The sequence below is a fragment of the Myotis daubentonii genome, chromosome 2 (assembly GCF_963259705.1).
Source record: "Myotis daubentonii chromosome 2, mMyoDau2.1, whole genome shotgun sequence".
NCBI classification, from domain to species: domain Eukaryota; kingdom Metazoa; phylum Chordata; class Mammalia; order Chiroptera; family Vespertilionidae; genus Myotis; species Myotis daubentonii.
The window spans coordinates 16,552,226-16,576,981 of record NC_081841.1 but is presented as its reverse complement, the minus strand read 5'-3'; the positions used below and the strand labels follow the sequence as shown (position 1 = coordinate 16,576,981).

The 24,756-nt window shown below is 37.9% G+C and overlaps 2 protein-coding genes across 4 annotated transcripts in view; both read left to right on the top strand.

Annotated features, from left to right (window-relative positions):
• The window catches only part of SCYL2 (SCY1 like pseudokinase 2), a 53,352-nt gene that overhangs the window by 6,395 nt on the left and 22,201 nt on the right, over positions 1-24,756 (top strand). The window contains exons 2-10 of one of the 3 annotated variants that reach the window (XM_059681873.1): positions 2,152-2,356; positions 8,673-8,830; positions 10,160-10,304; positions 12,052-12,201; positions 13,321-13,542; positions 13,985-14,101; positions 14,695-14,820; positions 16,032-16,208; positions 17,846-17,968. In XM_059681873.1, coding sequence (XP_059537856.1) covers positions 2,180-2,356; positions 8,673-8,830; positions 10,160-10,304; positions 12,052-12,201; positions 13,321-13,542; positions 13,985-14,101; positions 14,695-14,820; positions 16,032-16,208; positions 17,846-17,968 — 1,395 coding nt within the window. In that variant the 5' untranslated portion in view covers positions 2,152-2,179. The remainder of the gene's footprint in view (positions 1-2,151; positions 2,357-8,672; positions 8,831-10,159; positions 10,305-12,051; positions 12,202-13,320; positions 13,543-13,984; positions 14,102-14,694; positions 14,821-16,031; positions 16,209-17,845; positions 17,969-24,756) is intronic. The other 2 variants (XM_059681874.1, XM_059681875.1) reach the window with 2 other exon arrangements.
• On the top strand, positions 18,379-23,577 carry LOC132227130 (actin-like protein 7B). The gene has a single exon (XM_059681880.1). The coding sequence runs from the start codon at positions 20,088-20,090 to the stop codon at positions 21,339-21,341; it is 1,254 nt and encodes a 417-aa protein (XP_059537863.1). The 5' UTR covers positions 18,379-20,087; the 3' UTR covers positions 21,342-23,577.

Below are 24,756 nucleotides of genomic sequence, written 5' to 3'. Positions count from 1 at the left end.
GTAAGTTTTCTTAATTCTAACTCATACTCGTTTCTTAATTTTTCCTTTCTTCCCCTTCCTTAACAGCTATTTTCTTAATTCAGCAATTTCTCCCTCTTTAAAAATTTTGATATATAACATATTAAAGGACATAATGAAATTTAATATGTAATTATAAAGTAAATATCCACTTAACTAGCACCCCGTCCACTCACCATCTTTTTCCTATCTTCTTTGTCCCTATTTCCTAGTGTCTTTTCTCTTTGTGTTCTTGCTTTGTATTCTCTCTCTCCCCCTCCTCTTTCCTGAAATACATATTGGTGTTCTCTTTAATCTTGCCATATTCCTTACTTTCACCCCTAGTATATCATTCACTCTCCTTAATGATTGGTCATTTCACCTCATGCCTGAAATCCATCTTTGGCTTATTATAGCTTGATTTCTTACTACTTTTATACCCATGGTGATCCCACTTTTCTAAGTCTCCTTTCCCATACTTCTTTCTTATACTCCAGCTTTTGTCTGAACTGCTTTATTACTCCAATACTTCTACCATTCACTACCTAGTTCACTCCTACTCACCTTTAAAGACATCTCTAGTATTATTGTTTGGGGGAAACTTGCTTCCATCTGTTCCTCTTCTTTTTGTTCCTATAACACTGTGCATGTATATTCCTTAGCATTTTATCACTGTAGGCTAATGCTATGGTTGGCTTACTTCTCTCTCTCTTGCCCCTTGGATGGTAAGATCTTTCATGACTTATTTTTCTTTTATTTCTTTCTTCCCAGTTTCTTATATGGTGTCAAGTACATAGTGGGTACTCAATAAATATTAAATAATTCACCAGATGAACTTCCGCATCTATTCCTACCTTGGGTACTAGTGTTGATTCTGTTTAGATTATGAATAGGCATCTCAGATTTGAATATAAACTCTGAAAATAATGTTTGTTTTCATATTGGACTATTTGTAGTTTTCAGATCACATCATAGTCTTTCTCTCCTTTATGGCTTGGCACATCCTTTCTGAAATTCTCCATCCCATTTTTTCTATCTGAAAAACTCTTCATTTTTAAGCCCATTTTTGTGTTCCCATAACATGGTACATTCATACCTCTAGTGAGTTGCTGTAAAATTTTGGAGGTCTGAGTCTGCTATTGGATTGAGTCCCTATAGAGCAGATACGTTTCCATTTACATCTGTATTCCCAATGTCTAACAAGTGTATGTTGAGATGTGTTTTATGGCCCAGCTCTTAGTGAATGTTGCATGGATACAAGAAAAGAAAATGTATTCTGCTGTTGTAGTGTTTTAGATCAGATTGTTTAATAGTGTTGTTCAGGTCTTCTATATCTTTATTGATTTCTGTCTACTTGGTCTCTCTGTCCATCTGTTACTGAGTGAGGACCCTTCTAGTCCAACTATAATTGTGGATTTGTCTTTTTATTCTTTCAGTTCTATCACTTTTTGCTGCATTTATTTTGAAGCTCTCATTGAGTATGTACACAGTTAGGTTTGTTATGTCTTCTTGACGAATTAACTTTACCATTATGAAATGTCCTTTGTCTTCAAGCCTATTCTGTTTATTAATATAGCCACAGCAGCTTGGTATATTTTCACATTCTTTTACTTTTAAGTCATCTTGTAAAGTGGTTTTAAAGTGGGTTTCTTGTAAGCAGCATAAGTTGGGTCTCCTTTTTAAAAAAATCTAGTTGACAATCTGTGCTTTTTAATTTGAATTTAAAATGATTTATACTTAATGTTATTATTTATATGGTTGGATTTAAATCTACTGTTTTTATCTCCTTTCAAGTTTTACATGGTTGTTTTTAGTATGAAGGAAGATTCAGACCCTTTACACCACTGTATGTCTTAAAAGGTCCAAGTTATATAGTTGAGCAACATTCATATCAGTGTCAAGTGTAAATATGTGTTTTTCTTCCTGTTCTGCGACAGTTGAGGTTGCAGAGAACAGGTTGGTTCCTAGACTTAAATTTGCACGAAAGTTTCATTGGGTACTCAGAAGACCAAACCATCATGTAGCTTTTATCTCTATAGGATTGTTTTGCTCAATGTTTAGATATATTAAGCTTTTCATACTAAGTAATGAATGTTAAGTGATTAAATAAGAATAAAGAAATGATCAGAGTTCCCCTATACCCCGTGTTTCTAGGTAATTATAATTGCCCAATATTGCAGCCATGGAGTCCATGCTTAATAAGTTGAAGAGTACTGTTACAAAAGTAACAGCCGACGTCACTAGTGCTGTAATGGGAAATCCTGTCACTAGAGAATTCGATGTTGGTCGACACATTGCCAGTGGTGGGAATGGTCTAGCTTGGAAGATTTTTAATGGCACAAAAAAGTCAACAAAACAGGTAAGTTTTCATTGAATCCAATTGGAAAAAACACATGCTAATAAGGATCATAACATGCATGTATGCATTTTTATGTTAAGAAATGCCAAAAATGATGGGTTCTTTAGTTCTCATTTTGTCTGATGAAGTCATACAAAAACAAATGCTTTTAAACGTGCCTTGAATCTCCTGGTTGTCAGTATATTGTTTGATATATCATCTCATCTTATAATTTAATTTTGTTTAGTTAATAAACATATCAGCTGTGCAAATGATTATGTGGTATTACATTTTAATAGTTAGCAAAGTATATGTTTTAGAATAAAAATTGTCATGCTCCTTTTCATATTTGTCAATAAGTTATTGGGAAAATAAACAGTTAAATTTTTTCAGAATTAAATGCATTCTTATGTAGTGTATTCTTTTTTTTTTTTTTTAATATATTTTATTGATTTTTTACAGAGAGGAAGGGAGAGGGATAGAGAGTTAGAAACATTGATAAGCTGCCTCCTGCACACCCCCCACTGGGGACGTGCCCGCAACCAAGGTACATGCCCTTGACCGGAATCGAACCTGGGACTCTTCTATCCACTGAGCCAAACCAGTTAGGGCTGTAGTGTATTCTTATTCCCTCTTTAATTCTATAGCCTTCTTGAAAATTAACTCCTATAATATTCTTTTGCATTTAACCTGAATAAGTTTTACCATTGGGAAGGGCTATATTTGTGGGCTACAATCAGTACTAACGTGTCTTGCTGTATACTGATTTTAAAGTTATTTTATTTTATTTATTTTTTTTAAAATATATTTTATTGATTTTTTACAGAGAGGAAGGGAGAGGGATAGAGAGTTAGAAACATCGATGAGAGAGAAACATCGATCAGCCGCCTCCTGCACATCTCCTACTGGGGATGTGCCCGCAACCCAGGTACATGCCCTTGACCGGAATCGAACCTGGGACCCTTCAGTCCGCAGGCCGACGCTCTATCCACTGAGCCAAACCGGTTTCGGCAAAGTTATTTTAAAACTAACTGACCTTTTAGTGAGTAGTAGTTTGAATGAGTTGTAGTACTATTTTCTAAATTTGATTTAGGAGATCCAACAGATTGTTCTTAGAAATGTGGAGGATCACTAGTGTTAAATTTTACTGCAGCTGTCTGTTGGAATTGTTAAAGAATTGAAAAACCTTCCCATTTAAGGCTTCTGTAGAAGTATGTTCTTTAAAAGGAAAAATCACCATTTCTAAAAGTAGTGTACTTCCCTAAAAGTGAAACATTTGGATTGTAAGACTTATGGGATTTATTACATGAATTTTCCGGTGACTATCACAGTCATATAATTGTGGATATGTATAATTTGTCACTTTTCCCAAATCAGCTTCTTTCCCAAACAAGTATTAAAGACTAAATTGGCTTTGATAATACTTTTATGAAAAGTATTGCTGGTATGTGGTTTGTACCTGACCTGCAAATCTTGTTTTTATTGCCATTTGGAGGGAGTCTTTAAGTCCAAAATTGATCTGTATCTTCAATGCTGACTGATTTGTCATTTTTTGAACATTGTTTTCCCTTTAAATTCAACAAAATTTCATCCACAAAGTAAGTGGTTACTTGAGTATTGACTACTTAAAAAGCTCATGAAGTTTGAAGTCATGAAGCCTGTAAATGACCAACCTCCCACAATAGCACAAATTGCTTTTACAAGTAGTTATATAAGGGGAAAGTGAAGAAACACCAAATTTACTGAATTTTACATTACTTTTTAAGGATGTGGTAACATAATAGTGTCTTTGTGCTTAACCAAGAGTGTCCTAGGTATTTGTGTTTATATTAGTAGTTCATACATACGCTGACATTCTCTGATACTGTTGGAGCTGCTGCTCATAGAAATGAGAACAAGGCACAGATAATAGATCATTGATTAACTACTGTACAGTAATACAGAAGGTCTTAATTGCTGACTGCCAGAACTGGGTTCTCTTAGGAAACTTTACCATATTTCTTGTCCCCTCACCCAAAATTTATTGCTTTGAGGAAAAATATAGTTTTGAAATATTTCATTGTTCTCTATGGATGTGGTTTTGAAATGTTTTTCTTTGCCTCTTTCACTTCTTATGGGTCAGAACTGATGATCTTATCTGGACTACTGGCTCATTCTTGAAGGAATAGCTAAGTCTCTACCCACCTGGGCATTGAATTGGCAATCACAGAAAATAATCTATAGTTTTGCTGTTCAGTATATTTAGCGTGGTAGCTGCAAGCTTTATATAGCTATTTTAGTTAATTGAAATTCTATAAAATTAAATTCAGTTCTTTAGTTGCACTGGTCACATTTCAAATGTTCCATAGCCACATGTGGCTGGTTTTACCATATAGGACAAAATATAGAACTTTCTGTGAACTTAGAGAAACTGGAAGGAAAAAACAAAGGAAAATGATACTTTCCTTAGTCCTCCCCCTCCTCACTTCCCCCTATAAAGGGACATTGACACTGAGGGCATCTTTCTTGATGTAGCATGCAGTGTACTTGATTGCAGTTGTGTTTTATAGCAGAATATATGATTTTAAATTTGACTTTGAGGTAAACACCAGATTAGGGACTTTGGGCTAAGAAATTCGAATACCTAGTTTTAATAGTTAAAAATAAATAAGGGTGTATCTTATCTCTCAGTCTTCTCAAAACCACCTTATTTTTAACTTAATCTAAATAAAATTTTAGATTTTGCTTTATGGTTTTGAGAAAGAAACATTGTCGCAAAATCACATGAAAAATGAAGAGTATGATGTTTGGTAGTCATCACTGGCCAGTCATGAAAGATCCATAAAATAGAGATCACAGGGAACCGCTGTGTTTAAAAAACCATTTCTGGTGGCTTGAGGGATAGGTTAGTGGAGGTCCTGATTGCTGTTAGGAAACCCTAGACACATTGGTCTACATTAACTTAGATTTTATTACTTAAACTATCTTGTTTTCAGCAAGTGTTCAACTTTGTAGTAAGCAAAGTAGATTTTAAAAATTATAAATTAGGCCTATATCAAAAGATATATACAGTCCTAGCTGGTTTGGCTCAGTGGATAGAGTGTCAGCCTGCGGACTGAAGGGTCTCAGGTTCCATTCGGTCAAGGGCACATTTTTGGGTTGTAGGCTTACTCCCCAGTAGGGGGCGGTGCAGGAGACCTCTGATCAATGATTTACTCTCATCATTGATGTTTTTATCTCTCTCCCTCCCCCTTTCTCTTTGAAATCAGTAAAAATATATTTAAAAAAAGATATATACAGCTTCCATTTTGAGAAACATTTGTTTTTACAATAAATAATTTATTTCATAGCCTTTTTAAAATTTAAAGATAGGCTATTTACGAAAAATACTTTTTAAAAAAAAATATTTTTTATTCACCTGACATTTAAGATTTATTTACCATAGTTCTGATCCAGTTGGCATTCCTTTTTTTTTTAAACCCTCACCTGAGGCTATTTTTCCATTGATATTTAGGGAGAGTGGGAGAGAAAGGGAAAGACAGAGAAACATCAATGTGAGAGAAACACATCGATTGGTTGCAAGTACGAGCCTGCAACCACAGTATGTGCCCTTCACCGGAATCGAACCCAGGACTCTTTGGTCTGCAGGCTGACGCTCTTTTCACTGAGCCAAACGGCGAGGGCAGGAAAAATACTTTTTTGTGGTAACTTTCTTTGCTAATGTATTTTAAAGAATATGAAGTAAATAAATAGTAGAGTGCTGAATATAGCTTATGTTTTTTTAAGTAATTTTTTTAACAAAAGAATTTTTATTTAGAGTTAATAGTTGTTGAATCTTAAGTGGAAGATATATTGGATGGTGACACTATATTATCTTTTTGTATGTTTGAAAATTTTCATAATGAAAGGTTGATGAAGATTTTAATTCAAGACAATAATGAAAAGCTTCATGTAACTGCTTTATTCACTACCAGTAGGCAATAAACATCTGTCTGCTAGGTGTAGATCCTGTGGTGGGTACAGAGATACTTAAGGCATGGTTTCTTTCTTCAAGAAACCTGTAAACATATAAGGTGGCAGGAGTTTTACACAAGTGATATTTGTTAGCAGAGGTTAGTATAGTGAAATACTAGAAGGAAAACACAAATTAGAAATTAGATAATAGTCTTCTGATGAAAGAGTTTTCTCTTAGGATGTAGATATGAGGCCTAAAGCGTTAGTTAATTAGTAACAACTTTGTTGAAAGTGGTTTACTTTAATTAACTAATTGAAATAAAGAAAATAACCTATTCTGACCTATGTAGGAATTTTTCATCTTTGACCTAAAAGAAGACTGTCTGAGAGAGTTCCATGTTTTTCTTCTTTACGAACTGTAGTGTTCCTCCTTAAGGTGTGAAACTGCAAGAGTCAAGAGCCATTTCACATGACCTGTTTTTAAAGACGTAAAATATCTTGAAAAAATAAACAGATTTAAGTTGGATGCGTTTATAAAATGTGTTATAGCAGAACACTTACTAAAATAAGGTTATCACATGAATAGTGAGATAGGAACTTGAACTTCTAGGTCATTTGTTTTTAGTTCAAATTAATAGTACGTAATGCTCTTAGCTCCAGATTGTCTTGTGTCTCATAATGAGCAAAAGAGGTAAAATAAAGTATTTACCAGTATATATGAATGTTGTTTAAAGCTCTCACTTAAATGATTGTTTTCCTGAAGGCATATGTTTTACTGGGGTGCTCGATATATATTGGCCAAGTGTTATTTCTGGGGAGACAAAACGGTGTTTGTCTAAGAATGTGGGCCCCAGGATTAGACTGACTAGGTTCGAATCTAGATTTTTTTCATTTTACCAGTTGTGAAATCTTAGATACATTTATCTTCACAATGCCCTCATCTGTGAATTGAGGATAACTTGTCTCATAGGATTGCTATTAGGAATGAAAGAATTCCTAAAAAGTCTACGAATGCTTGGGGAATAGGATGTTAAAATTCAGTACTAAACAGTCCCTGTATGTTATCACTTCTCAGAGATTTAAGTTAAGGATATCCTATAATATCCTTAACTCACTTGTACATATATAAGGAACCTCTAAGTTGTATTTGAGAAATTTATTGGCTTGGAATTCTGCAGTGAAATCTCTGTTATGTGGTTAGGTTGCTAGGCTAACTTGTGAAAGCAGTCATAATGTGGCAAAAATAATTAGAAGAGAACAGCAATAAAGTGGAAAAATACTGTTTTGGATATTGAAGTTTAATAGTAAAAAATTTAATTAGGAGTTTTTGAAAGAGACTTATATAGAAATTCTGGAAGAGCCATTCAAAAATCTTTCATGACAGGGAGGGGGATGGGAGGAGCTGAAGGAGGGTATAAGGGGTATAAATGGTGATGGACGGAGACTTGGCTTGGGGTGGTGAACACACAAAACAATTACAGATGATTGTTGTAGAATTGCGCACCTGAAAACTGTATAATTTTGTTAACCAGTGTCATCCAATAAATTCAATAAAAAGGAAAAAAATCTTTCAAAGAGTTTTGGAAGGCTAGCATTGATTCCTGCTAATTTTGCTTCCAGCTTCATCAGTTTTCTTTGTATTTATGAAGGAGATATAACAGTGGTTATTCATCAACTATCAATATGGCTAGTTTTTGACTGATTTGTTAAGTTTGGGTAAATGGATGGGAACTATTTTTCCTGGGTAACTGAGAGAGAATGAAAGCAAGATGACAGTTAAGGAAGATGTGTGATCTTGGTAGTATAAAATAAGCTGTGAATAATCTCAAAGAGAGGTGATGGGGGAGCATCTTCCTGTACTTTTAACCATTCCCATTACTACGCCATAACAAGATAGGGATAAGGTAGAAGGAGAAAGAGAAATTATAGGTTATTCATATGTAAAAGATGCTTATGTTGTTTTGTGTATAAACAACCACTCCCTGACATGTTCAATCTTTCTTTTAAAAAGGATTTCAAAATTTTGTAATATACTCCAGCGTTATCATTATAAATAGCATTTTGAATTTTTAAACATTTTAACTTTTATTTGAATTCTGGTTACATAAGAGACTATTAAATGTGGGACAACACATTACACAGTTTATGTGTACCTCTGATACCAGAGTTCAGATATGGAGATCTTCCTGTGTTCTTAGATGAGGCTGTGGGTCTTATACCTTTAAAAATATTTAGATTTACTAATCATGAAGAAACAAGCTTTTTGATATTAGAAAAATATTACAATGGTGCTAAAATTTCCAGGCTATTAGTTTTTATTTATTTGAAGACTGCTGTGACACTTAAGTAAAATTTTAATACACATATATTCTTGATTAAAATTAGTTTCACAATTCTTTTTTAGGAAGTAGCTGTTTTTGTCTTTGATAAAAAGCTGATTGACAAATATCAAAAATTTGAAAAGGATCAAATCATCGATTCTCTAAAACGAGGAGTCCAACAGTTAACTCGGCTACGGCACCCTCGACTTCTTACTGTCCAGCATCCTTTAGAAGAATCCAGGTAAATTTTTATAAAAACTTATGTAAGAAACTTCCTGAACAAATAGTTTATAATAACTTTATTTATGAAATCTGTCTATACAGTATCCTGTCAGTAAAAAATGTCATAAATCCTGTCACTTTATAAACTGAGTGTTGAGTTCTTAAGGATTAGTTATTTCCCTAAAATTCATTTGCATATTCTGTGTATATCTCTGTTTTTGAAATATTAACTGAAGCTTTCTTCACATTTGCCATGAGTCTGTTTGCTTATTCTGTGCTCAACACTGCAATAGTCAAAGTGGGAGATGCAAGACAAGTATAGAATACAGTCCATGTCTGAAAGTTGCTGTCCTTGTTAATTTACTAGAATTTCCTGTCCTCTCTTTATTGATTCACTCTTTGGGGGCTATTTTTATGTGTGTTCCAGGTACTGCTCTATACATTTAACCTTCTGTTGTGCCTAGTTTGTTAGTCCATAGCCCTAAGTTATTCTACCATCTATTTTTCTCAATGATGAGCTTGGGATCTGTTGCTGAGAATGACGAAAAAATGAAATTTATGTTGTGTCATCTTTTAAAAAATATACATTTTTATTGATTTCAGAGAGGAAGGGAGAGGGAAAGAGATAGAAATGTCAGTAATGAGAGAGACTCATTGATCAGCTGCCTCCTGTATACCCCCCAAACTAGGGCACGTGCCCTGACCAGGAATCAAATCCTGACCTCCTGGTTCATAGGTTGATGTTCAACCACTGAGCCACGCCAGTTGGGCAAAGAGCGGTAATTTTAAAAATTTAAAAATCTGACACCTTTCAAAGTGGTATATAAAATACATAAAAAACAAAGCTGCTCCCATGGAATTGGTTATAGGGACCTGGACCTATGCCCTGTCCCTCTTTCTGATTCCTCTTGCTCCAGAGGCCTTTATGGGAAATCTGTAGCTTCCTTTGCACATCTGTCTGAAAATTATAGCCTTAGAAATAAAGATAATGTTTTAAGGTATAATGTAACAGTATTTTAAATTAGTTCATTGGTTTTCCATAAAGAATATCAATCATCAAAAAACACAGTTGAAATAATGTTTTATTTCCTGACTTTTTTAAGTTTTAAAAAATGTATCACAACAGTTATAACACTTAGTTTAAAAGACTGTTGAATGATTTACCAGTATAATTCCTATGCAAAGCTTCTTGACATTGTTCTATTGGTTTGAGTTGTTAAGTTAATACTGAAGAGAAATCTAAAATAGATTATGTTTTTGTTAATAGAACCAATAATGTTTTATGTATATGTAATTTCGTTAATGTGGAAAAATGATAGTGAATAACCCTTTTTCCTTTTTAAAACAGGGATTGCTTGGCATTTTGTACAGAACCAGTTTTTGCCAGTTTAGCCAATGTTCTAGGTAACTGGGAAAATTTGCCTTCTACTGTTTCTCCAGATATTAAGGATTATAAACTTTACGATGTAGAAACTAAATATGGTTTGCTTCAGGTATGTATTTTTATTCATCTTGTGAAAAGAATTTTTTCCTTCAAAATTGTTTTTGGCTATTTCAGATTTATTAGCCATGTAGACTAATGTAAACCATTGCATTTTCTTTTTTAGTAATTTAAAAATTATTTCTTTGTTCTAGAATTTTCTGTAGTTTATTTCTATACTTAAGTTATATTTAAATTGTTGGAAACATAATATGGGTAACTTTTTTTTTTTAAATATATTTTTATTGATCTCAGAGAGGACAGGAGAGGGAGAGATAGACATATCCACGATGAGAGAGAATCATGAATTGGCTGCCTCCTGCAAGTCCCCTATTGGGGATCGAGCCCACAGCCTGGGCATGTGCCCTTGACTGGAATCGTACCTGGGGCCCTTCAGTGTGTAGGCCAATGCTCTAGCCACTGAGCCAAACCGGCTAGGGCAATATGGGTAACCTTTGGGTAAGGGCACTCATTAACTGGTGCATAGGGTGGTTCCCTTTTGATTTTTTTGAGTTTTAAACCTTGTGAATTCATTTTGTAAATATTAAATTGAAATAATAAAGTAGTTAATAAAAAGAAATTATATCTTTAAAGGAATTAATAGGTATTAGGAGATATAGTAAACCATTTCATATATGTCCATATTTTCTGATTTTTCTGTATCTGCTTAGCAAAATATCTTTAGCTCTATAGAATAAATTGCAGTAGATTCTTAGTTCCTTGAGGACAGAGATCATTCCGTTTATTATTTTTAACATCTTTATTAAGGTATAATTAACTGGCATACAAAAAACTTCCATATTTAAAATATACAGTTTTATAAGTTCATAAATCACCATCACTACAATAAAAATAATGCATATATCCTGCATATATCCATTATTTCCCCCCCGGTTTCCTCATACTGGTTATAATCCCTCTCCCCTGCTCTTTCTTATTTTCTCTCTCTCGCCCTAGGAAATCACTGAACTGCTTTCTGTCCCTATGAATTGGTTTGTACTTTCTAGCATTTTATAAATGGCATTATACAGTATGTACTCCCTTTTTTGGTCTGGCTTCTTTCAGTAAACCTAAATGTTTTGAGAATGAGAGAACATTAGTTCATATTTGAAAACTGAGCACAACGCTATTCAGAAAAATTAAATTTCAATATGAAGTGTAAGTATAAAAAATACTAAGAATTAGAATTAAATTGACAAAGGTATCTCAATATTTACTATCTGTAACTCAGGAACCAAAGATTTCCTCAGTTTTCAAAATCAGGAATTGAGTAAATTTGGATAGTAAAGTGCTTTTATATTATCTTTTTGCTTATAGAAAAGAACTTAATGGCCCTGACTGGGTAGTTCAGTTGGTTAGAGCACCTTCCAGATATGCCAAAGTTGCAGGTTCCACCCCCTGTCAGGGCACATACTAGAAATAATCAAATGAATGCATAAATCAGTGGAACAACAAATCTCTCTTTCTCTCTCTCTCCCTCCCTCTCCCTCACTCTCCCCCTCTCTCCCTCTCTCTCTCATAACAAACAAACAAAATTTAAGAAAAGAACTTAATATTTGTACTCTGGTTGTTGTTGCGTTTATCCTAGCAACTGCGATTATCTGCACTTTTGCATTTGTGATGAAATTTAATTGTTATCTGAAACATAAAAAATCTTTTATTGGGAGAGGCAGCAATTATGATTTATGAGACACTTTATTATTGTAATTGAAAGGAGTTTTATTTAATGTAAAAATGTCTGGTTATTTTTACATTTACAGGTTTCTGAAGGATTGTCATTTTTGCATAGCAGTGTGAAAATGGTTCATGGAAATATTACACCTGAAAATATAATTTTGAATAAAAGTGGAGCCTGGAAAATAATGGGCTTTGATTTTTGTGTATCATCGACCAATCCTTCTGAACAAGAGGTAATGAAGGTGTTAGTGTTCTAATTTTTTAAAGCTATGGAAATTTGTGACGGCGTCTGGAATGGTCAAGAGAATTTATAAGCCTGATAAATGTCTAGAAATAGGCTGCATGGTACAATGGTATGCTTAAATTTATAGAAAAATTTTACAGTTCATTGTACCTAAGAGTATTCTTCAGCTTGTTAATTCCACAATAGTTAATGTTGCTTGAGAAAAAGATGCTAGATTTAAATAAATTTTGAGGGCTGTTGGGTTAAGGCATTTTTTTCCTCACCATGTCAAATGCACTAACCAACATTGTGACCCTCCAGCAATATTACCCCAACTTATTGGAGCATGATAACAACAATATCAATGATGACATTTGCTGAAGCACTTTCCTCAACACTTCTTATAGATTTACTTATTTAATCCTCATAACAACTCAGTGAGGTATAGGAAAAATACAGCCTACGTGGTTAGGTTTATAGAATAAAATAGCCTGCCAAGTTTAGGCTGGTGGCAAATGGTAAAGCTAGGATGAATCCAGTCTTTCTGGTTCTAAAGCACTTTTACTTTGTGATTATACCTGCCTATTTACGCTTGGAAAACACTGCAGTATTTCAAGTTTTTACTATATATAGTTGTTAAGGGGACCTTGATTTGTCCTAAGATAGATTTGTAATTAAGTAAACATTTTAAAGGGAAGCAGAAAGAATTCGTATTGATTATGTGCTGTGAGTGAAGCACTGCGTGAGGTCTGTTTTCCATACATTTGTTTAATCTTCCAACTTTTTGAACCTATTAACTAAATCACATAGTAAAAGAACAGGTTTCAATCAATAATCTATTTGAGCCCATAAAACTTGAAACCTGTGTATCATAAAACGTAGTGTATCATATAGTCTTCTGGAAGAGAACTCCAGTAATCTCAGTATAAGAGATCTTTTTATTATCTCTTAAATTTGTTCCTTGCACTTTCCAGATTTGGAAATTAGAAAATTATATGATTTAAGGTGGGGATAACAATTTTTACTTACATGGCTAACTGAATTTAAAACTAGATCATTGTTACTTGATAGAGGTTTGTTTTAATTTGAAATATGTAAGCTATAAAATCTCTTTTCTGTCTTCTTATAGCCCAAGTTTCCATGTAAAGAATGGGACCCAAATTTACCATCATTGTGTCTTCCAAATCCTGAATATTTGGCTCCCGAATACATACTTTCTGTGAGCTGTGAAACAGCCAGTGATATGTACTCTTTAGGAACTGTCATTTATGCTGTATTTAACAAAGGGAAACCTGTATTTGAAATTAACAAGCAAGATATTTATAAGAGTTTCAGTAGGCAGTTGGATCAGGTATTTATCTTTAAATATTTGCTTGCATTAAAAATGTATTAAATGCTGCTTTGATTTTTTTTCCTAAAAATGTATTCAGAAAATTCTGAGATGAATGTCTTATATATAGTTTGTTTGCATAAAATTAGCTTAGCAAAAGTAATTATCTAATCAGTGAGGATTAGTTAAAGCCTGTTACTACAACTGTAATCGTGACATGTATTTACTAGACTGAATTTTAAAATATGGTCTAAAAAACTGGGCATTTTGTTTTAGGAATAGAAATAATCAGCTAATAAAGATAAGTGTTTTAATTATCTTGCAGTAATAGAATTAGCAATTTGTTTGAATCTAAAAAAATATTTTTAAGTAAATTTTAAGATTCTTAAATGGACTTGACAACATAAATGCATATCTCTGAATATTTTATATTCATATTTAATATTATCACTCTTTTGAATAGTTGAGTCGTTTAGGATCTAGTTCACTTACAAATATACCTGAGGAAGTCCGTGAACATGTAAAACTACTGTTAAATGTAACTCCAACTGTAAGACCAGATGCAGATCAAATGACGAAGGTAAGTGAGGACACATGAATTTCTGCCTTAGGTGGAGGAATAGAAAATCTGTGAAAGTAGATAAACTGCTTCTAAAACAAGATTTAATCGTATATAGTCCCCAGATAATATCTGTATTCTTGAATGTATTAAATATTCAGTCTCTTTTACTCTTAAACATTTAAATTATGCATATACCTGCTCTGATATAAAATTAAGATTTCAAAGAAACAACAGTTGTAACATAGTTATACTTGCAAAAATTTTGGACACTCCAACTCTTGTTCACTCATATAAGCATGGCCTTTAATAGATTAATGATGTTCTTTGTACCTCCAACCTATTTTACTTAATATTTCAGTATTTTACTAGTTATGTAAAAAAAAAAAAAAAAGTTATTCCAGCCAACTCAAAGGTACTGCTTCTGAAAATTTGAACTTGGAAAGAAAAATAATTTGTTACTTCCTTATTCTGATTTTCTAAATTAGAATTTTTATGAAATAATCTCTTAGCATTTTGTTAAATATTCTGAATATTGTTCATCAAATTGTGGCAGTTGCAGATATGAGAAGTACCTTAATATTTATCAAAATAATTTCATTTCCTGTTTTTAGATTCCTTTCTTTGATGATGTTGGTGCAGTAACACTGCAGTATTTTGATACCTTATTCCAAAGAGATAACCTTCAGAAATCACAGTTTTTCAAAGGACTGCCAAAGGTTCTACCAAAATTGCCCAAGGTTTGTTGTTGGTCAGATTCTTATTATAGCCAGGATTTTAGAATTTAAAGTTTACTTTAACTTGCTATAATAACTCTTCCAAAGAAATAAATGTAACTTTGTGACTGTAAAAGACTTCAAACTGAAGCCAGAAGTTTAGTGGACCTTCTTTTGCATTGTTCGAAAATGAAATAGCATAAAAAAATTAGAAAGATAAATGTCAGAAAAGAAACCCATAATCTCTTATTGTGGAACTCATTGTATTACCAACACCTAAGAGGATACATTTGTATTGATGCTAGGCCTTTCCAGTTCCTCAACTCTCCCTCTCTGGCTTATTAAACAATGAATGTAATCCTATATAATAAAATCCTAATATGCTTCGACCAGTCGCTATGACGCTCACTGACCACCAGGGGACAGATGCTCCGACCAGTAGGTTAGCTTGCTGCTGGGGTCCGACCAATCGGGACTAGGCGAGACAGGCCGGACATGCCCTGGAGCCCTCCCGCAGTCCCTCCATGGCCTTGATCATGCACCAGTGGGGTCCCTCTGCCTGGCCTGCACCCTCTCGCAATCTGGGACCTCTCGGGGGATGTCGGAGAGCCCGTTTTGGCCCAATCCCCGTAGGCCAGGCCGAGAGACTCCACCAGTGAATCTGTGCACTGAGCCTCCAGTATAGTATAAACACTATGAATGCTGAAGAAACCACTGGAAAAATAATAATTTCGGGTTCCAAAATAATGTCCCATGTTTAATCTGTCAGAATTAATTGATATGTACTGCTAGCCCTTTTCTTGTTAGATGCTATGGAGAATAAAGAGGAAACAAAAATTTATTCTTGCTCTCAAGGCCTTTATAGTAAGTGTAAATAGGATTAACATGCGTGAAGCAATAACAGTATAGGACAGTGTTTAAATTGTGTGGTATGAATCATAAGCAGTGAAGGAATTAAGAGGAAAAACATATTCGTGAAGACTAATTGAGGGAAGGTTTCCTAAAGGAAGAGTGATTATGTATCCCTTTTTATCTGTCACGTTACCAAGTTATGTCTTTGTCCTGCCATAATTGTCAGTAGCACCCTATTTTACTTTTAAAAGTGTCCCAATTTCAACCATAAATTATATGGTCACCTTACCCAAAGGGATTGGAGATTTTAAACTATAATTTCAATGTTAGCACTAAAGATGTGAAATAAAATTTAGTTTTATGAAACATTTTTTTCCTTTCAGCGTGTCATTGTGCAGAGGATTTTGCCTTGCTTGACTTCAGAATTTGTAAACCCTGACATGGTACCTTTTGTTTTGCCCAATGTTCTAATGATTGCTGAAGAATGCACCAAAGAAGAATATGTCAAATTAATTCTACCTGACCTTGGCCCTGTCTTTAAACAGCAGGAGCCAATACAGGTATGTATATAGATAATTTTCCTGTTTATCAGCTGTTATTCAGTAATATTCATCAACAGTGACTATCATTGAAAACAAGGAATGGATATGTGACTTTTAAAAAACAGGTAAATATAAGAGACTTCTTTTCCATTGGTCAGCTATTTTGCATGTTTGAAGTGACCCATTCCTAAAATTATAATTGAACTCTCCAAGTAAATGTCTGCAGTTCTCTATAAGTTAACATCTCAGAAAATTAATTGTAATGAGATTGTGCATGTGTTATACTGTTCCCATTGGTCTTATTAAAAGTTACAGGTTTGGAAAAAGAAGTATATCTTACACTTCTAAGTGTTTTTATTTGTTTTTTGTTTGTTCTGTTAACCAGGGTCTTTCATTTACACAGGTTTATGCCAGTATTTTCTCTTTTATTTTATTGTTAATGAAGAGTTTCATCAGAAAAGGGAAAATGCTTATAGCACCCAAAAATAATATGTGTGTGTATTGTAAATGAAAAGCATAGTGTCTGATGTAAACTCTATTACAGTATTTATTTGCCAGATTCAAGATGGTTTTGGATTTCAGAGCAGTAGGGTCATATACCTGGGTTGGAATCTGTCCATTACCTCCTTACTTGAACAACTCCTTAATCTTTTAAAGCTTCCATTTTGCTCGTTTCCAAAATGAAAGAGGCTGTTGAGAGTAAATGAAATTTTCTGGCACATAGTAAATTATTACTTGCTTTTGCCACTACATGGCAATCGCTTATTAATAAACCATCAGCTACCTGATTTAATGGTTTTGTGGCAGGCTGTTTGCAATCCTTCCCTTGAAAGGAGGGGAACAGAAGGAGGTCCTTGTGGTAAGGCAGGAGTTCCTGTGGCTAAGGAAAGGGCAGATGAGCGAACTGGGGGCTTTGAGGCAGACTCCCTCAAACGCTGTTAAGATATCAGGAGGGAAAGTAGCAGAGCCACATGTCCACTAGGCTATGCATTAGTCAATATAGTATCCCAAAGATACCATTTGAATTCTTATTTGCCTCCATTCTTTGGTACTCTTTTTCTCCTTAGTAGTCTAGCTAAAAATTCCTTTTGAAAATTTTAACCGAGCTTTGGCAAGACTAAGTATTCTTCATGAATAGAAGAGGCAGTTTGTTCCTTATTATTTAGGTACGTGGTGGCAGCTAGGTCAAAAAATGAACTGAAACATTTCTTTCTAGAATTTTTCCTGACAGTCTTTTTTATTCCTGTACCTTTTCTTCTCTTGAGCTTCATAGAAACCAAGTGACAGAACTTACTGTTGGGGGCCATGTGATTTTGTTGCCCTCAGGCTTTTACTTCTTTACCCAGTTGCTTTCCAGATAGTTGATACTTGTGGGTAAGAGACATATTACTGAAGATTTGTGAGAGTTAGGAAATTAGTCTTTATTTAAATGCCTAAACTGAGAGCAGATGTTAAATATTATGCTTCCAGAAATGTAAGAGACTTGATTTGTATGTTTTTGTCTTCCATGCCCTCAGGCTAGCAACATGGTGAGTGTGAAAATATATAACTTATTCTTTAGAATTTTATTCTTTAGAATATTCTTTTAATTTTGGGATATATAAAATCATGTAAAAATTCTGGAATTTAATGCATTATTCCCTTTTTCTACACAGATTTTGTTAATTTTCTTACAAAAAATGGATTTGCTATTAACCAAAACTCCTCCTGATGAAATAAAGAACAGTGTCCTACCAATGGTTTACAGAGCCCTAGAAGCTCCTTCCATTCAGATACAGGTATAATATTTGATTTCTTCCCCCCCTTTAGTGATGATTTTGATTCTTAAAGCAAAAGAAAAAAGAAAAGTACACTTTGGGTTTGAGTCAAATCTTTCATATAAATAACTCAGTAGTATATATTAATCCATTGAATTGCATCATACACTGTTACTAAAATGTACCCACTCTTAACTAATTTTATTTTTCTTTGAACACTGCCTTTGAATAGTATAAGGGTTGTCACATGGAAGAATTGGCTTGCCCTGCACAACTCAAAAGTAGAACAAAGACCAATTAGTAGCTTCTTCAGAGAGTTACATCTGTCCAGTGTGAGGACAAGTTTATGACTCACAACTGTTTCTTCCAGATCAAGTGTACAATCCTTCAGTTCTGTGACTTGTGATATCACCACTGGAGCTTGGTGATGCTCATAACTGTGATCCTTATAAAGTTATCTGCATAAGCCAGTTTCATAGTGCCATGTTCCAGAAACAGTTCAACCAACAAACAGTCCATGAGTTCTTCATTAACATGCTTACATGCTTCATAGCAATAACCCCCCTTTTCTTTCCTCTCCATGTTTCCTAATCCCTCAGTTACGTCTGCACCAAAAACTTCTCAGCCCCGGTTGTTTCCCTTTCCTTTTTTTTAAATCTTATTTCTTTGTCACCGAAGTCCTAATAGATTTGGTTTTTGGTGGGTTTGGGGGCATTTTGGTATGGAGGGCCTTATGGGAACCTAGTGAATTTGTCCATTTTGTATGACAGACCATCTTTCTTTCTTTGGGCAGAAGTGAGAGGTTCCTCTTTCTCCTTCACTCCACATCTAATCCAGTCATCTAATGTAAATGCAATGCTTGAGGCTAGAGATGGCACGGAGCCAACCAACCAGTTAGAATAGATTCTACCATCTAACTTTTCTAGAACCTGCCCCTGCTCTCTTCCACACTATCACAGCCCTAGTTTAGGATTAGGATGCCTTCGAGTCTTACAAGAATTTCTTCAATTCTCCTTTCAGGTCTTAGAGTTTTGCCACTTTATATTACAGCTAAACACAGATCTTTCTAAAATTGTTCTAGAAGTCAGATCTGAGCACGTCTCAGCTTAGAGTATTTATGGTTTTCCAGCTGTCCTCAAGTCAATCCAAGCCCCTATTCCTAGCATGTGAGCCCTCCCTGGGTGGCTCTGTGACCCTCTAGCTTCATCCATTTTTACAAACACCTTAACTATAGGTAGTTCCCCACCATGCCCCCCTCTGAGCCTTTGCTCAGGCTGTGCTGTCTGCTGGGGATGCCTTTTCTTCTTCAACTACCTGACAGATACCCACATATCTTTGAGAACTCGAATTAGGAATCACTACTCTAGGGAACCTTCTGACTCCCACCCTCCAATGAGTGCTCCTTTCTTTGTGAATCTCTGTTCCCCCAATGGACTTTCACCTGCAAAATCCCTGCATCCATTCCATCTTCTTCTCTCCTAGGCTGGGCTCTGGTTGTGACTGGGTTCCTTTCTATCACTGGCAGGCTGTACTGGGCTGGATCCACCACAAACCCCAGTAAATGTTAAAGGAATGAAAGCACTCTCGTCACACTCTGTAGGGAGACCTGGTGCATTGGAGTTAGATGAACTTGAGTTAAACTACAAACACTCCAAGAGCTGTGTGCTCATGGGCAAGTCATTGGAATTCTGAACCTCAATTTCCTCAGCTCTGTCTACCTCTCAGTATTCTGTGAAGTAACATGTGAGGTGCCTGGTACAGTGCCTGGCTTACTATAAGGGGTCAAATATGTATCACTCTGGCAGCCAAGAAGCAGAGAAGGAAAAGGTGTCCAGTTAGTGAGCAGGGGGTCAGGAGTGGGATGTAAGGGGGTAGGAATACAAACCTCTGAGACCCCAGTGTGCTTGGGTTTCTAAAACTGCTGGTCACCTGCTTTGTTGTGAGCAGTCAAGTTAGGGGATGGGAGTGAGGGTGACAGATGACAGGTGCGAAGGCCAAGCCAACCCCTGCTGCTGGAATGGACCAGCACCCAGTGACATCACAATCCTGAGTAGTTGCCCTGGCACTGCTGGAGGGGGACCCTCATTTCTCTCCACGGAGCTCTAGGATGTGGATGTGAGAAAGGTGAGGACGAAGGCAGATGGCGACAAGGGACAGCCTGAGCTCCATACCCACGGGCAAGGCTCATGGTGACACTGGAGAGGCAGGAACGCTGCCAGCTCCTGATACTGGCATTCGGGACACAAGTTCAGCCAATCAGCCGAAGATGAAGCCCAAGAATGTGCACAAGATTAAGGCGCTTATTGTCGACCTGGGCTCGCAGTACTGTAAGTGTGGCTATGCGGGAGAGCCGAGGCCCACCTACTTCATCTCCTCCACGGTGGGCCAGCCCTGCGAGGCAGCTGATGTGGGTGATGCCCACAAGGAGATCTATGTGGGCCACGAGCTGCTCAACATTGAGGCACCCCTGAAGCTGGTTAACCCTCTAAAACACGGCATTGTGGTGGACTGGGACTGTGTCCAGAACATCTGGGAGTACATCTTCCACAAAGCGATGAAGATCCTCCCCGAGGAGCATGCAGTGCTGGTCTCCGACCCCCCACTTAGCCCCAGCAGCAACAGGGAGAAGTATGCGGAGCTCCTGTTTGAGACCTTTGGCATCCCTGCCATGCACGTGACGTCCCAGTCACTGCTGTCCATCTATTCCTACGGCAAGACCACAGGGCTGGTGGTGGAGAGCGGGCACGGTGTCTCACATGTGGTCCCCATCTCAGAAGGCAACGTGCTGCCAGGCCTGACTGGCCGTGTTGACTATGCGGGGAGCGACCTCACTAACTACCTGCTGCAGCTGCTCATCAAGGCCGGCCACAGTTTCACCAAGGACGACCACCTGCACATCCTCGACCACATCAAGAAGATGTGCTGCTACTCGGCTTTCCAGCCTGAGGAGGAGCTTGGCCTGGACCTGGAGGAGCTGCGTGTGGACTACGAGCTCCCAGATGGCAAGGTCATCACCATTGGCCATGAGCGCTTCCAGTGTGCCGAGATGCTCTTCAAGCCCACCCTGGTGGGAAGCAGCCAGCCCGGCCTCCCTGCACTCACAGCCACTTGCCTGGGCCACTGCCAGGAGGCGGGCTTCAAGGAGGAGATGGCCGCAAATGTGCTGCTGTGTGGTGGCTGCACCATGCTGGAGGGCTTCCCTGAGCGCTTCCAGAGGGAGCTGAGCCTCTTGTGCCCTCGGGACAGCCCCGCAGTGGCCGCAGCTTCCGAGAGGAAGACCTCCGTGTGGACCGGTGGCTCCATCCTGGCCTCCCTGCAGGCCTTCCAGCAGCTCTGGGTCAGCAAGGAAGAGTTTGAGGAGAAGGGCAGTACAGCTATCCATACCAAGTGCTGAGCGTGAGCTGACAGGCCAGGCCTCGTGGACAGGCGAACTCAGGCCACACTCTACATTTACAGAATTTCACATAAAAATTTTAACACAATGGCTCTTGTCTAGTCCGGATTTCTTGCTTTAGCCTGATAGCAGAAGGTTCTGGGGAGTTGGGTTTAGAGGTATCAGCACCTTTTGCTCTGTTGCATCTGGAGCAGCAGGGGTGGGAGGTGGGTGGGAGGGCTCCTTACAGGCCCCTCCCCTCCTGGAGGTGACATCTCAGAGCCCAGAGTTTGTCTTCCTGTTCCATTAGCTCCTCAGGGTTCAAAACCCAATTCAGCAGACACATTGATAGCTCATCCATGGACCAAGAGGGAAATGAAAGCTCAGATTAAGGACTAGCGTGGGTCATGTAGTTAAGTGGTGGGGGGACACTCAAAACCAGGTGTCTGACTTCCTTCTCCTGTTTCTGCCAGATGTGTGTCTGCCCATAGCTTCATCAATTGCTTGATTGCCCTGCTCCCTCACTAAACTCCCCTCACTGCCTGCCACCTTCAGAGGTGCAGCCCATAGGTGTGCCTCTCCTGAGTGTGAGGGGCCTTTCCACTTCAGCCAAAATTGCAACTTTTTTTGCAGTCACAAAGTAGAGCCACTGAATCCAGAGGATGTCGGAGGAACCAGAAGGTCCCTTGGAAATGATGTGGTTCTCTCCCTCCTGTAGAGGTGGGGAAACTGAAGACCAGGAAGGAGGGGGCCATGTCAGTGGATGAGTCCAGGTCTTCTGTCCCAGGTCATGATTATTTCCAGAAGGGCAAAGTGGTTGTTTTAGTTTGGGCTGCTATAACAAAATACCACAGACCAGGTGGCTATAAACAATAGAACTTTTATTTCTTACAGTTCTGCAGACAAAGTCTAAGATTAGGGTGCCAGCAGAGCCAGGTTTTAGTGAAGGCCCTCTTCTGGGTTGCAAACTGCTGACCTCTTGCTGAGTTCTCACATGATGGAAGGGATCTTTTAACTAATTTAAAGAATCAATTTACAAATACCTGTATTAGTGAAGTAAAATGAGTCATTGCTTTTATTTATGAGAAATGTACTATTCTGGAAGGTTTGATTATAGTTTAGATTATTTACAAGTAAATGAAAATGTCAAATATGTATGTGCCCTTTTCTTATGAAAACATCAAGTAGTTCTTCCCATACTCACAATTTTATTGCATGCTTGGTAACTTAATTTTCCATTCAGAAATGTTCCTTCTGCATTGAAGCTAATTTGTGTAGCAGGCAGGTAGAAAAGCAAACAGGAATTTAGGGTAATCATTCCTAATTTACTTATAGTCATGCTTTTGTGTCACAAAAGTGATGTTAAAATATTATGTACTTTGCCAAACTTAGTTTTGCTATTAAAATTTTGATTCTATGGCTGGCTACCTGGAAAGAAATTTTGGATTACTATTAAAAGTATAGTTTTTTTTACTTTGAAAAATATATACTTAACTAGGGCTCCTGCGAAATTCGTGCACTCGGAGGCAGGGGTGTCCCTCAGTTCGGCCTGCTCCCTCTCATAGTCCAAGAGCCCTCAGTGGAGTGGGCCTGCGTCGTCAGTTGGACATCCTTAGCGCTGCCACGGAGGTGGAAGAGACTCCTGACACTGCCACTGTGCTCGCCAGCCGTGAGTCTGGCTTTTGGCTGAGTGGCGCCTCCCCTGTGGGAGCGCACTGACCACCAGGAGGAAGCTCCTGCATTGAGCAGGATCAGGCCGAAACCGGCTCTCTGACATTCTCCGAGGAGTCCTGGATTGCGAGAGGGCACAGGCCAGGCCAAGGGATCCCACTGGTGCACGATCGGACCTGGAGGGACACGGGAGGTTGGCCAGCCAGGGAAGGACCACGGGAGGGCTCCAGGGCGTGTCCAGCCTGTCTTGCTCAGTCCCGATCGGCTGGACCCCAGCAGCAAGCTAACCCCTACCAGTCAGAGCGTCTGCCCCCTGGTGGTCAGTGCACTTCATAGCGACTGGTTACTGGTTGACTGTCTGCCCCCTGGTGGTCAGTGCACATTGTAGCAAGCGGTTGAGCGGCCTTATTATATCATTAGCATATTATGCTTTGATTGGTTGAACAGATGACCAGACAACCGGACACTTAGCATATTAGGCTTTTATTATATAGGATGTTAAGAACATTCCACTATAAAAATGGTTCCAAAAGTTTTTCATTTCTTGGCTACTATAAAAATTCTGTATAGATTATAATAAAAACATAGAATTTTAATTTTTAAAAGTTATTGACCATAGTTGTTTTTTTCCTTAATGTGAACCTGATACCACATGTAAAGGTCACTTTTTGACTCATTTCAATCCTTTTCTGCTAAGTTCTTTTGTTTAAAGTTGTGAAGTTTAAAAAATTTTTTTTATAAGGGCATGCTTTCTAAAAGGCAAGGATATGTTGCCTTTGTCCAAATGACATGGGATGATTGGAGAAGGTGTACTACTTTTTAGCCCTTTCCAAAGGAGTTGTCACTTAAAGCTTCTTGAAACATTCCACAGGCCTTGTGTAGCCAACCTGGTTTTATATTCAGTGAGATTAGGAAGGAGAGGAAAGGTTAAGTGACCTAAAAAGGCCATTTTTTCTTAATAAGGGGTTAGTTTTGCCAATAGGTATCAGCTGGTATTTTATTGAAATAGTTCAACCAACATGTATGATATTATTCAATACTAATGGCCTGGTGCACGAAATTCGTGCATGGGTAGGGTCCTTAGGCCTGGCCGGCAATAAGGGCTGATCTTTGGGCCTACTGGCAGGGCGATTGGGGGGGGGGCTCCCCACTTTCTGGCCCTGCCCCCGTCCACTTACTGGCCCTGCCCCCTGCCACTGGTTGCCTCCTTCTGTGAGGCTACTGGTGGGCAATTGGGGGGCCCCCGCTGGCACCCACCTTGGCTGGCCTGGTACTGCCCGCTCACTGGCTCTGGTCCCCACTGCTGCCGCTGGTTGCCTCCCTCTGTAGGGCGATTGGCAGGGCTATTGTCGGGGGGCCCGTGGCACCCGCCTTGGCCGGCCTGGTGCCGCCCACTCACTGGCCCTGCTGCTGCCACCAGTCACCTCCCTCTGTAGGGCGACCAGCGGGGCGATCAGGGGTCCCCCTCTGGTACCTGCCTTGGCTGGCCTGGGGCCTGCGGGCTGAGGGCAGCTCCTGTGTTGAGCGTCTGCTTCCTGGTGGTTATTGTGCATCATAACAACCGGTCATTCTGCTTTTGGTCGATTTGCATATTAGGCTTTTATTATATAGGATAAGTGTTTAGTCACCAGTCCAATTAACTTGCATCAAACCTTGCTTGGGAAGAGGCTGATAAAGTTAAAGCCTGTCTAAGCTTTGGGAGGTTCCTAGAGCAACAGCAAGAAACAAAAATCTTTTCCTCAAGCTTTATGAAGGTACACAGCTG

Excerpts from the sequence above, each read along its gene's own strand:
- LOC132227130 (XM_059681880.1), top strand. The coding sequence starts at position 20,088 with ATGGCGACAAGGGACAGCCTGAGCTCCATACCCACGGGCAAGGCTCAT.